The sequence below is a fragment of the Dendrobates tinctorius genome, unplaced genomic scaffold (assembly GCF_039654945.1).
Source record: "Dendrobates tinctorius isolate UK_male_01 unplaced genomic scaffold, ASM3965494v1 ptg000143l, whole genome shotgun sequence".
NCBI lineage: Eukaryota > Metazoa > Chordata > Amphibia > Anura > Dendrobatidae > Dendrobates > Dendrobates tinctorius.
This window is the reverse complement of record NW_027361810.1, coordinates 3,231,379-3,245,613: the sequence shown is the minus strand read 5'-3', so window position 1 is coordinate 3,245,613 and position 14,235 is coordinate 3,231,379. Positions and strand designations below refer to the sequence as shown.

Here is a 14,235-nt window from a genome sequence, read left to right as displayed (position 1 = left end):
CCAAGCCCAGGACACAAACAAAACGAGCGATCGCCCTGCGGTAAATGTCCATGTCAGTGGTGACCGGGCTGTGCAGTATTATACCCCAGAGCTGCACTTAATGTACATGTCAGTAGTGACCGGGCTGTGCAGTATTATACCCCAGAGCTGCACTTAATGTACATGTCAGTGGTAACCGGGGCTGTGCAGTATTATACCCCAGAGCTGCACTTTATGTCCATGTCAGTGGTGACCGGGGCTGTGCAGTATTATACCCCAGAGCTGCACTTTATATCCATGTCAGTAGCGACCGGGGCTGTGCAGTATTATACCCCAGAGCTGCACTTTATGTCCATGTCAGTGGTGACTGGGGCTGTGCAGTATTATACCCCAGAGCTGCACTTTATGTCCATGTCAGTAGTGACCGGGGCTGTGCAGTATTATACCCCAGAGCTGTACTTTATGTCCATGTCAGTGGTGACCGGGGCTGTGCAGTATTATACCCCAGAGCTGCACTTTATGTCCATGTCAGTGGTGACCGGGGCTGTGCAGTATTATACCCCAGAGCTGCACTTTATATCCATGTCAGTAGTGACCGGGGCTGTGCAGTATTATACCCCAGAGCTGTACTTTATGTACATGTCAGTGGTGAACGGGGCTGTGCAGTATTATACCCCAGAGCTGCACTTTATATCAATGTTAGTAGTGACCGGGCTGTGCAGTATTATACCCCAGAGCTGTACTTTATATCTATGTTAGTAGTGACCGGGGCTGTGCAGTATTATACCCCAGAGCTGCACTTTGTGTCCATGTCTGTAGTGACCGGGGCTGTGCAGTATTATACCCCAGAGCTGCACTTTATATCCATATCAGTGGTGACTGGGGCTGTGCAGTATTATACCCCAGAGCTGCACTTTATATCCATGTCAGTGGTGACCGGGGCTGTGCAGTATTATACCCCAGAGCTGCACTTTATGTCCATGTCAGTGGTGACCGGGGCTGTGCACTATTATACCCCAGAGCTGCACTTTATATCCATGTCAGTGGTGACCGGGGCTGTGCAGTATTATACCCCAGAGCTGCACTTTATATCCATGTTAGTAGTGACCGGGCTGTGCAGTATTATACCCCAGAGCTGTACTTTATGTCCATGTCAGTAGTGACCGGGGCTGTGCAGTTTTACACCCCAGAGCTGCACTTTGTCCATGTCAGTAGTGACCGGGGCTGTACAGTATTCTACCCCAGAGCTGCACTTTATGTCCATGTCAGTAGTGACCGGGGCTGTGCAGTATTATACCCCAGAGCTGCACTTTATATCCATGTTAGTAGTGACCGGGCTGTGCAGTATTATACCCCAGAGCTGTACTTTATGTCCATGTCAGTAGTGACCGGGGCTGTGCAGTATTATACCCCAGAGCTGCACTTTATGTCCATGTCAGTAGTGACCGGGGCTGTGCAGTATTATACCCAGAGCTGTACTTTATGTCCATGTCAGTGGTGACCGGGGCTGTGCAGTATTATACCCCGGAGCTGCACTTTATGTACATGTCAGTGGTGACCGTGGCTGTGCAGCATTATACCCCAGAGCTGCACTTTATATCCATGTCAGTAGTGACCGGGGCTGTGCAGTATTATACCCCAGAGCTGCACTTTATATCCATGTCAGTATTGACCGGGGCTGTGCAGTATTATACCCCAGAGCTGCACTTTATGTCCATGTCAGTAGTGACCGGGGCTGTGCAGTATTATACCCCAGAGCTGTACTTTATGTCCATGTCAGTGGTGACCGGGGCTTTGCAGTATTAAACCCCAGAGCTGTACTTTATGTACATGTCAGTGGTGAACGGGGCTGTGCAGTATTATACCCCAGAGCTGCACTTTATATCCATGTCAGTAGTGACCGGGGCTGTGCAGTATTATACCCCAGAGCTGCTCTTTATGTCCATGTCAGTGGTGACCAGGGCTGTGCAGTATTATACCCCAGAGCTGTACTTTATGTCCATGTCAGTGGTGACCGGGGCTTTGCAGTATTAAACCCCAGAGCTGTACTTTATGTACATGTCAGTGGTGAACGGGGCTGTGCAGTATTATACCCCAGAGCTGCACTTTATATCCATGTTAGTAGTGACCGGGGCTGTGCAGTATTATACCCCAGAGCTGCACTTTATATCCATGTCAGTAGTGACCGGGGCTGTGCAGTATTATACCCCAGAGCTGTACTTTATGTCCATGTCAGTGGTGACCGGGGCTTTGCAGTATTAAACCCCAGAGCTGTACTTTATGTACATGTCAGTGGTGAACGGGGCTTTGCAGTATTATACCCCAGAGCTGCACTTTGTGTCCATGTCTGTAGTGACCAGGGCTGTGCTGTATTATACCCCAGAGCTGTACTTTATATCTATGTTAGTAGTGACCGGGGCTGTGCAGTATTATACCCCAGAGCTGCACTTTATATCCATGTCAGTAGTGACCGGGGCTGTGCAGTATTATACCCCAGAGCTGCACTTTATGTCCATGTCAGTGGTGACCGGGGCTTTGCAGTTTTACACCCCAGAGCTGTACTTTATGTCCATGTCAGTGGTGACCGGGGCTGTGCAGTATTATACCCCAGAGCTGCACTTTATATCCATGTCAGTGGTGACCGGGGCTGTGCAGTATTATACCCCAGAGCTGCACTTTATATCCATGTCAGTAGTGACCGGGGCTATACAGTATTATACCCCAGAGCTGTACTTTATGTCCATGTCAGTGGTGACCGGGGCTGTGCAGTATTATACCCCAGAGCTGCACTTTATATCCATGTCAGTGGTGACCGGGGCTGTGCAGTATTATACCCCAGAGCTGCACTTTATGTCCATGTCAGTAGTGACCGGGGCTGTGCAGTATTATACCCCAGAGCTGTACTTTATGTCCATGTCAGTGGTGACCGGGGCTTTGCAGTTTTACACCCCAGAGCTGTACTTTATGTCCATGTCAGTGGTGACCGGGGCTGTGCAGTATTATACCCCAGAGCTGCGCTTTATGTCCATGTCAGTAGTGACCGGGGCTGTGCACTGTATGTCCATGTCAGTAGTGACCGGGGCTGTGCAGTATTATACCCCAGAGCTGCACTTTATGTCCATGTCAGTAGTGACCGGGGCTGTGCAGTATTATACCCCAGAGCTGCACTTTATATCCATGTCAGTGGTGACCGGGGCTGTGCAGTATTATACCCCAGAGCTGCACTTTATGTACATGTCAGTGCTGACCTGGGCTGTGCATTATTATACCTCAGAGCTGCACTTTATGTCCATGTCAGTAGTCACCGGGGCTTTGCAGTATTATACCCCAGAGCTGCACTTTATGTCCATGTTAGTAGTGACCGGGGCTGTGCAGTATTATAACCCAGAGCTGTACTTTATGTCCATGTCAGTAGTGACCGGGGCTGTGCAGTATTATACCCCAGAGCTGCACTTTATATCCATGTTAGTAGTGACCGGGGCTGTGCAGTATTATACCCCAGAGCTGCACTTTATGTCCATGTTAGTAGTGACCTGGGCTGTGCAGTATTATACCCCAGAGCTGTACTTTATGTACATGTCAGTGGTGACCGGGGCTGTGCAGTATTACACCCCAGAGCTGCACTTTATGTCCATGTCAGTGGTGACCGGAGCTGTGCAGTATTATACCCCAGAGCTGCACTTTATGTCCATGTCAGTAGTGACCGGGCTGTGCACTTTATGTCCATGTCAGTAGTGACCGGGGCTGTGCAGTATTATACCCCAGAGCTGTACTTTATGTCCATGTCAGTGGTGACCAGGGCTGTGCAGTATTATACCCCAGAGCTGCACTTTATGTCCATGTCAGTGGTGACCGGGGCTGTGCACTGTATGTCCATGTCAGTAGTGACCGGGGCTGTGCAGTATTATACCCCAGAGCTGCACTTTATGTCCATGTCAGTAGTGACCGGGGCTGTGCAGTATTATACCCCAGAGCTGCACTTCATGTACATGTCAGTGGTGACTGGGGCTGTGCAGTATTATACCCCAGAGCTGCACTTTATGTCCGTGTCAGTGGTGACCAGGGCTGTGCAGTATTATACCCCAGAGCTGCACTTTATATCCATGTCAGTAGTGACCGGGGCAGTGCAGCATTATACCCCAGAGCTGCACTTTATATCCATGTCAGTAGTGACCGGGGCAGTGCAGCATTATACCCCAGAGCTGCACTTTATGTCCATGTCAGTGGTGACCGGGGCTGTGCAGTATTATACCCCGGAGCTGCACTTTATGTACATGTCAGTGGTGACCGAGGCTGTGCAGCATACCCCGGAGCTGCACTTTATGTCCATGTCAGTAGTGACCGGGGCTGTGCAGTATTATACCCCAGAGCTGCACTTTATGTACATGTCAGTGGTGACCGGGGCTGTGCAGTATTATACCCCAGAGCTGCACTTTATGTCCATGTCAGTGGTGACCGGGGCTGTGCAGTATTATACCCCAGAGCTGCACTTTATGTCCATGTCAGTGGTGACCGGGGCTGTGCAGTATTATACTCCAGAGCTACACTTTATATCCATGTCAGTGGTGACCGGGGCTGTGCAGTATTATACCCCAGAGCTGCACTTCATGTCCATGTCAGTAGTGACCGGGGCTGTGCAGTATTATACCACAGAGCTGTACTTTATGTCCATGTCAGTGGTGATCGGGGCTGTGCAGTATTATACCCCAGAGCTGCACTTTATGTCCATGTTAGTGGTGACCGGGGCTGTGCAGTATTATACATCTCACATCTCACCACCTGTGCACTTGACCCCATCCCATCCCACTTCATACCAAACCTCACCACAGTCTTCATCCCAACCCTAACCCATCTCTTCAACCTATTACTAACAACTGGTGTTTTCCCCTCAAGCTTTAAACATGCCTCCATCACACCTATCCTCAAAAAGCCCTCTCTTGACCCATCCTCTGTATCTAACCATCGCCCTATATCACTTCTCCCCTACGCCTACAAGCTACTGGAACAACACGTCTACCTTGAACTGTCCTCCCATCTCTCTTCTTGCTCCCTCTTCGACTGCTTACAATCTGGCTTCCGGTCATACTACTCCACTGAAACTGCCCTTACTAAGGTCACCAATGACCTCTTAACCGCCAAGAGCAAGCGACACTACTCTGTCCTCCTCCTCCTGGACCTGTCGGCTGCCTTTGACACAGTGGACCATTCCCTATTATTACAGACCCTCTCATCCCTCGGCATCACAGACTTGGCCCTATCCTGGATCTCATCATACCTAACAGACCGGACATTCAGCGTCTCCCACTCACACACCACCTCCTCACCTCACCCCCTATCTGTCGGAGTCCCACAAGGTTCAGTCCTTGGGCCCCTGCTGTTCTCTATTTACACCTTGGCCTGGGACAGCTCATAGAATCTCATGGCTTTTAGTATCATCTCTATGCTGATGACACACAGATCTACATCTCTGGACCAGATATCACCTCCCTACTAACCAGAATCCCTCAATGTCTGTCCACTATTTCATCCTTCTTCTCCGCTAGATTTCTGAAACTCAACATGGACAAAACAGAATTCATCATCTTTCCCCCATCTCACGTGACCCCCCCCACGAACCTATCAATTACAGTAAATGACTGCCCACTCTCCCCAGTCCCACAAGCTCGCTGCCTCGGAGTAATCCTTGATGCTAATCTCTCCTTCAAACCACATATCCAAGCCCTTTCCGCTTCTTGCCGACTTCAACTCTAAAATATTTCACGAATCCGTTCATTCCTCACCCAAGAATCTGCAAAAACCCTGGTCCATGCCCTCATCATCTCTCGCCTTGACTACTGCAACCTCCTGCTCTGTGGCCTCCCCTCAAACACTCTCGCACCCCTCCAATCTATTCTAAACTCTGCTGCCCGACTAATCCACCTGTCCCCCCGCTATTCCCCAGCATCTCCCCTCTGTCAATCCCTTCACTGGCTCCCAATTGCCCAGAGACTCCATTACAAAACCCTAACCATGACATACAAAGCCATCCACAACCTGTCTGCTCCATACATCTGTGACCTCGTCTCCCGGTACTTTCCTGCATGCAACCTCCGATCCTCACAAGATCTCCTTCTCTACTTCCCTCTTATCTCCTCTTCCCACAATCGCATACAAGATTTCTCTCGCGCATCCCCCCTACTCTGGAACTCTCTACCACAACATATCAGACTCTCACCTACCATTGAAACCTTCAAAAAGAGCCTGAAGACCGACCTCTTCCGACAAGCCTACAGCCTGCAGTAACCACCGATCCACCAAACCGCTGCACGACCAGCTCTACCCTCGCCTACTGTATTCTCCCCCATCCCTTGTAGATTGTGAGCCCTCGCGGGCAGGGTCCTCTCTCCTCCTGTACCAGTTATGATTTGTATTAAGATTATTGTACTTGTATGTATTATGTATACCCCTCCTTACCTGTAAAGCGCCATGGAATAAATGGCGCTATAACAATAAATAATAATAATAATTATGCCCCAGAGCTGCAGTTTATGTCCATGTCAGTAGTGAGCGGGGCTGTGCAGTATTATACTCCAGAGCTGCACTTTATATCCATGTCAGTGGTGACCGGGGCTGTGCAGTATTATACTCCAGAGCTGCACTTTATGTCCATGTCAGTGGTGACCGGGGCTGTGCAGTATTATACCCCAGAGCTGCACTTTATGTCCATGTCAGTGGTGACCGGGGCTGTGCAGTATTATACCCCAGAGCTGCACTTAATGTCCATGTCAGTAGTGACCGGGGCTGTGCAGTATTATACCCCAGAGCTGCACTTAATGTCCATGTCAGTGGTGACCGGGGCTGTGCAGTATTATACCCCAGAGCTGCACTTTATGTCCATGTCAGTGGTGACCGGGGCTGTGCAGTATTATACCCCAGAGCTGCACTTTATATCCATGTCAGTGGTAACCGGGGCTGTGCAGTATTATACTCCAGAGCTGCACTTTATGTCCATGTCAGTAGTGACCGGGGCTGTGCAGTATTAGAATCATAGAATCGTAGAGTTGGAAGGGACCTCCTGGGCCATCTGGTCCAACCCCCTGCTCAAAGCAGGATTCGCTAAATCATCCCAGTCAGATGTCTGTCCAGCCTCTGTTTGAAGACTTCCATTGAAGGAGAACTCACAACTTCTCGTGGCAGCCTGTTCCACTCATTGATCACTCTGTCAAAAAGTTTTTTCTAATATCTAATCTGTGTCTCCTCCCATTCAGTTTCATCCCATTGCTTCTAGTCTTTCCTTGTGCATATGAGAATAAAGTTGATCCTTCTACAATGTGACAGCCCTTTAGATATTTGTAGACCGCTATTAAGTCTCCTCTCAGTCTTCTCTTTTGCAAACTAAACATTCCCAAATCCTGCAACCTTTCCTCATAAGACAGGGTTTGCAGACCGGTCACCATTCTGGTCGCTCTTTTCTGAACTTGCTCCAGTTTGTTGATGTCTTTTTTAAAATGTGGTGCCTAAAACTGCACACAATATTCCAGATGAGATCTGACCAAAGAGGAGTAGAGGGAAATAATGACTTCACGTGATCTAGACTGTATGCTTCTGTTAATACATCCTAGAATTGCATTTGCCTTTTTTGCTGCTGCATCACACTGTTGACTCATATTCAGTCTGTGATCTATTAGTATACCCAAGTCTTTTTCACATGTGCTGTTGCTTAGCCCTATTCCTCCCATTCTATATATGCTTTTTTCATTTTTATTGCCCAGATGTAGTACTTTGCATTTCTCCCTGTTAAAAACCATTCTGTTAGTTGCTGCCCACTTCTTCAGTTTATTTAAATCTTTTTGAGTCCTCTCTCTCTCTTCTCTAGTATTAGCTATCCCTCCTAGCTTTGTGTCATCAGCAAATTTAATCAGTTTACCCTCAATTCCTTCATCTAAATCGTTGATAAAGATGTTGAACAATACAGGGCCCAGGACAGAGCCCTGTGGTACCCCACTTGAGACATTCTTCCAACTGGATGTGCAGCCATTTACAACCACTCTTTGGGTCCGATCACTAAGCCAGTTATGAATCCACCTAACAGTTGCCTTGTCCATTCCATACTTAGTCATTTTTTCAATAAGGATTGTATGAGAGACTTTGTCAAATGCTTTGCTGAAGTCAAGATATACTATATCTACAGCATTTCCTTGATCCACCCAATCAGTGATACCGTCATAGAAGGAAATTAAGTTAGTCTGACATGACTTATTAGTTACAAACCCATGCTGACTCTGTTTGATCACTTCATTCTTATCCAGGTATTGACATACATGTTGTTTAAATAATTTGTTCAAAGATCTTTCCTGGTATAGAAGTCAGACTCACCAGCCTATAGTTGCCTGGGTCCACCTTCTTCCCCTTTTTGAAGATAGGAACAACATTTGCTCTTCTCCAGTCTTCTGGCACTTCTCCTGTTCTCCAAGAATTTTCAAAGATTATGGAGACGGGTTCAAAAATTTCTTCTGCTATCTCCTTCAGTACTCTGGGGTGTAATTCATCTGGACCTGGAGACTTGAATTCATTTAAGTTAGCTAAGTGTTTCCTCACTATCTTTCTGTTTATAGATATCCTGGATTCTTCTATTCCTTTAATAGGACAGTGAATAACAGTTGGTGTTACATTTCCTTTCTGAGAGAAAACAGATGCAAAATAGGAATTTAAAAGTTCAGCCTTCTCAACATCCTGTCTTACCATTTCATCATTTTCATCCTGTAAAAAATCCTATAGCATCTTTGACTTTTCTTTTACTTTTGACATATCCCCAAAATCCTTTATTATTGCTTTTGACATCTCTTGCAAGCCTCAATTCATTTTCAGTTTTAGCTAATCTGCTTTGTGCCCTGCAGGTTCTGCAGACAGCATTATATTCTTCTTTAGATATGCCTCCCTCTTTCCATTTTATAAACATTTTTTTCTTCCTTTTTAGCATGTGCTTAAGTTCTGTGTTCATCCATCCTGGTTTCCTTAAATGCTTCCTATTCTTCCCTCTTTTTTCGGAATTGTTAACAACTGTGCTTTGAGAATTTCATTTTTCAAGATTTCCCATCCTTCCTGGACATTTTTGTCTTTAAGGATATCCAGCCATTGGATCCCTCCAATTATCTTTCTGAATCCCTTCAAATCTGCCTTTCTGAAATCTAACCTTGACGTCTGAGTCTTCACAGGTCTTCCGCCTCTAGTTATCCAAAATTCTAAAATAGCATGGTCGCTACCTCCTAGGGTCCCAGCCACTTTTACCTCCTCAACCATTTCCTCCCTGTTTATAAGGATTAGATCCAAGGTAGCAGTTCCCCTTGTTTTCTCCCCTACCTTTTGGAAGATAAAGTTGTCAGCAAGAGAGGATAAGAATTTCCTTGACCTGTTAGTTTTGCCTGAGAGAGATTCCCAACAAATGTCTGGATAGTTGAAATCTCCCATGACAACTATGTCATATTTTTTGGAGAACTTGGCCATTTGATGCATAAAGAGTTCATCCATATCTTCAGCTTGCACAGGCGGCCTGTAGTAAATGCCTACAATGGTGTCCTTTCCATTGTTCTGTCCTTGTATTCTTACCCAAACAGTTTCCACAGAACTCCCAGTCTCTGAAGCTTCAATCTCTGTGCAGATATACGCGTTTCTAACATAAAATGCAACACCCCCTCCTCGTTTATCAAGTCTGTTTCTTGCAAATAAGTTGTATCCTTCTAGTCTTGTATTCCAATCATGTGTATCGTCCCACCAAGTTTCAGTGATTCCAATGACATCATATTTCTTTTCCTGTGTTAGTAGTTCCAATTCTCCTTGTTTGTTGCCCATGCTTTGTGCATTAGTATAGAAACATTTTAGTTTGTGATTAGTTTCTCTTTCTCCAATATGTTTATTAATTAGATTCTTTCGTCTTTGTTCTTCCTTTCCACTTCTAATAGCAGAGTTCTCAATAGCATTTGTCAGGTGTATGGCTTTTTCTGGTCTTTTGCTTCCCTTCCCATGTTGTTCTAGTTTAAAGCTCTCCTTACAAGTGTAGCAAGGCGACTTCCAAATACCTGCTTTCCAGTCTTCGTAAGGTGCACCCCATCTCTAGGAAGTAGTCCATCGTATAAGTAGTTCACTCCGTGATCCAGAAATCCAAATCGTTGCTGACGGCACCATCGACGTAGCCAGTTGTTCACCTGCAGAATCTTATTCCACCTCCTTGTTCCATGGCCATCCACTGGGAGGATGGAAGAGAAGACCACCTGCGCTCCTAGTTCTTTCACTTTCTTGCCTAAGTCTTCAAAGTCTCTGCAGATGGTTTCCAGGTCGTTTCTTGCGGTGTCATTTGTCCCCACATGTAGTAGCAGGAATGGGTAGTCATCTGTAGGTCTGAAGAGTCCTGATATCCTGTCAGACACATCTTTAATTTTTGCACCTGGAAGACGGCACATTTCTCTTGAAGTTATATCCGGTCTGCAGATAGCGGCCTCTGTTCCTCTCAGCAGGGAATCCCCCATGACCACCACTCTCAGTTTCTTCTTCACAACATTTTTCTTTCTCCATCCAGGAGGACTCTGAAGGCGTACAAGGTTGCTGTTTGTTGGCAAAGTCTTATCCTGATGTATTTCTTCATCGTTTTCCTGCGTGAGAGCCTGGTACTGGTTTCTGAGCAGTATGGGTGCTGACTGCCTCCTGATCCTCCTGCTTCTCTGGGTCACATGTCTCCATTCCTCTGTTTCTTCAGGTGCACTTCGAATTTCTTCTCTTTCTGTAACATGAAGAGATAATTCTGCTCTGTCCAAGAACTTTTCACCTTCCTTATACCCCAGAGCTGCACTTTATGTCCATGTCAGTGGTGATCGGGGCTGTGCAGTATTATACCCCAGAGCTGCACTTCATGTCCATGTCAGTGGTGACTGGGGCTGTGCAGTATTATACCCCAGAGCTACACTTTATGTCCATGTCAGTAGTGACCGGGGCTGTGCAGTATTATACTCCAGAGCTACACTTTATGTCCATGTCAGTAGTGACCGGGCTGTGCAGTATTATACCCCAGAGCTGTACTTTTTGTCCATGTCAGTGGTGACCGGGGCTGTGCAGTATTATACCCCAGAGCTGCACTTTATATCCATGTCAGTAGTGACCGGGGCTGTGCAGTATTATACTCCAGAGCTGCACTTTATGTCCATGTCAGTGGTGACCGGGGCTGTGCAGTATTATACCCCAGAGCTACACTTTATGTCCATGTCAGTAGTGACCGGGGCTGTGCAGTATTATACTCCAGAGCTGCACTTTATGTCCATGTCAGTGGTGACCGGGGCTGTGCAGTATTATACTCCAGAGCTGCACTTTATGTCCATGTCAGTAGTGACCGGGGCTGTGGAGTCTGAGTTGTGTAGTCAGTGTCAGGGTAACTGAGGAGTTGGAGGTTTGGCTTGCAGAGCCCGGCTGCTGCTGCTGAAAGTCACTGCGCCATTACCCATAGATTCCTAACAGTAATATGCGGTGCCGGCTGATAGGGGGCGCCAGCCGTCAGCCCACCACTAAGGACCAGCCTAAAGGGCCACTATTAATACACCAGTGGATTTATGATGGCTTCTGTCAGATCACAGAACATCGCCAGTGCGTTCAGCGCCTCGTAAAAACTGAGAAATTAAAATATCTCCTGATCTGAGCCGCAGGATGAGAGATCACACGGGATCTGGGGCCATCGCATAGGTTCAGGTGGGATCACACGGGATCCAGGGCGATCACATGGGGTCCGAGGTGATCACACGGGGTCAGGAAGGATCACACAGGATCCGAGGTCATTGCATGAGGTCAGGAAGGATCACTTAGGATCCGCAGCGATCACACGGGGTCTGGGGCCATCGCACGGGGTCAGGAAAGATCACACGGGGTCCAGGAGGATGATTGATGGCACGGGGTCAAGGAGGATCACACGGAATCACACAGCGTCCATAGGAATCACACAGGGTTCGAGGCGATCACAGTATCCGGAGGGATCTCACAGGGTCCGGAGCGATCACAAGTCACACGGGATCGGGCGATCTCAGCATTTTCTGCCGTCGCCGTCTATAGCGCGCAATGTTGATACAACGTGTCTACTGACGTCACCGCGCCCTGCGTCACTGGAACGCAGCGTCATCTGCGCTTGTTCGTCAGGCCGCGCTTTACGGCCGCAGAGGCTGCTCGTGTTGGAGGTCAGAACCGGAACTTGTTTCGGGGCAGCTGCAGGGATTATCGCGATAGTGGCTTATAGTGTCACGACATGTGGTAACCTGCACGTATTGTGGTTGTTTGCAGGTTCTGCAGGACATGAGGCACCGGGGGCCCCTGGGGGTCTGCAGGCTGATACTTATTAGGGGTCTTGGCCTCTGGGTGGGATTGTCCTCATGTAGTGAGCTGCTGCCGCTTAGTTTCACTGTCCCCCCACTGTCCACATCTCTGCTTGCTTTCAGTGACTGGGACGCTGTCCTGGGCGTTATTTGGGGGTCTATGCTCAGCCTGTTGCCCCTGTAGGTAGTTTTGGGGTGTCTGGCAGATTTCTGACTGTTGTCTGTTCTCTTGTTGTCAGGTTGTCGGAGCATGGCGTCCGCCCTGTTCTTGAAGCTCTGCGGCTCGGCTCGGCAGCACCGGGGGAGGCTTCTCGGGGCGTCTTCTCTGGCTCTGCTTGCTGTGAACGTTTCGTACCACGTGTTCCCGGAGCAGACGTTCAGGAGATTGTATCAGGCGTGGACGAGAGGCGAGCCGGCACCACTCAGCGAGCACCTGCAGACCCTGCTCCGAGGGGTCCTGGCTGACGCCCACCTGTCCCCCTCAGGCTTCACTGCATTTGCTGCGTACGGCTTCCAGCCTGTCAGTGCCGGGGTCCCGTGGTTTCCCAGCGGCAGCTTGATTGGAATTCCCGCTAATTATAACAGTACGGAGGCGGATGGAGCCGGCACCGCGGACCGTCTGCTGGTGATCAATGGCCAGGAGGTGGACTGGGCGAGTGAAGCCGGGATCCGGCTACGAGACTCCCTGACCTTATCCGTAAAGGCCCAGAAATTCTCCATGGCCCGGGAAGCTCTTCACGCCCAGTCCAGTGGCCCCATCTTGCAGGCGTCGGTGGCCCCGCTCTGCCTGACCAGCGTCTGTGTATCCAGTGTGGCCATCAAGCAGCTCCTCGGTCTGTACTCCGGACCCCTGATATTGCGGGGGGTCTTCAATGTTCTCGCCGTTCTCCTGGGCTTTACGGGCTATTGTCTGTGCTATGAAGCAGTCAGTCACTGGTTGGACTACAGGTCAGACAGGAAGGCGGCTGCGGTGTCTGCGGAGTATGCCCAGGGTGGGCTGGAGTTCTACGAGAAGATACTGGCACGTAATAGGCTGCTCCGGGGGATTATGGGTAAACAGGGGGAGACCATGTACGCACCCAGTGGGAACCTGTTCCCAAAACATAAACTGAGACTGAAGCACGCCCCGTACACATGCCGGAGAGACCGGATCCTGCACGCTCTGGAGAAGCTGAAGGAGTGAAGCATCGTCAGGAATGATCGGGCCAGACCGTGTGCATCCTTATAGAGTTCCCTAAATGTTCTCTCACCGGATCGGAGCCGTTCCCAATATCCCCACCGTCCGCACTAGGCTGCAGAGGGCATGACCACCCAGGGGTCGTCCATCCGTCTGTCCTGCCCTGTTTGCGGTCTGTATATGGCACCCATGGTTCCACTTTCTCTGAGATCCATCATGCTCTTAGCTGCTCCCGAGCACTCGGCAGCACTTATCTGATGCTGCCACATTGGAGAAGTTTCTGGCCATTTACCAAGGAGCCACGATAGATACAAGTCATGCGGCGAATCCTGGAGACGCGAACCTGCGTTCCTGCAGTGTGGACGCTCTGTCATGTGAGCTGATGAGCGTCATGGCATCAGCTGATCCGACACAATAAACCGTTGCTTTCTACAATTCATAATTTTATATATTTTTCCCATAAATCCATCGTTTTTATGCATGTCGGAAAAAGACATGGAGGCCAGAGAGTGTCCACAGCCTCTGACGGCCTCATTGTAGTTCATTGGATTTCTGTGTTAGGGGGGTTACGGCGTAAACCTGACGGTAGTCAGCAGAGAGCTCTATATGTGAGTGAACCTGGCCTTAGCCTGGAGGCTCCCCATGCTTCACAAAGCAACACTGCTCTATTAAAGGGGTAATCTGGCCCTGCTCACTTCTGCACCGGGTTTTAACGCCGCGTCATCTGTTTTTTGGCTCATGCGAGTTGGCATGCAT

The 14,235-nt window shown here is 48.7% G+C and overlaps 1 protein-coding gene across 2 annotated transcripts; it reads left to right on the top strand.

Moving 5' to 3' along the window:
- The first annotated feature begins 12,037 nt into the window (after positions 1-12,037).
- TMEM177 (transmembrane protein 177) lies at positions 12,038-13,914 on the top strand. Of its 2 annotated transcripts, none has more exons than XM_073545325.1 (2): positions 12,038-12,167; positions 12,542-13,914. In XM_073545325.1, exon 2 carries the CDS (start codon positions 12,553-12,555, stop codon positions 13,483-13,485), a length of 933 nt encoding a protein of 310 aa, XP_073401426.1. In that variant the 5' UTR covers positions 12,038-12,167; positions 12,542-12,552; the 3' UTR covers positions 13,486-13,914. The 2 variants fall into 2 exon arrangements, with proteins under 2 accessions (XP_073401426.1, XP_073401427.1); XM_073545326.1 differs by having other exon boundaries at positions 12,129-12,240.
- Positions 13,915-14,235: the final 321 nt, after the last annotated feature.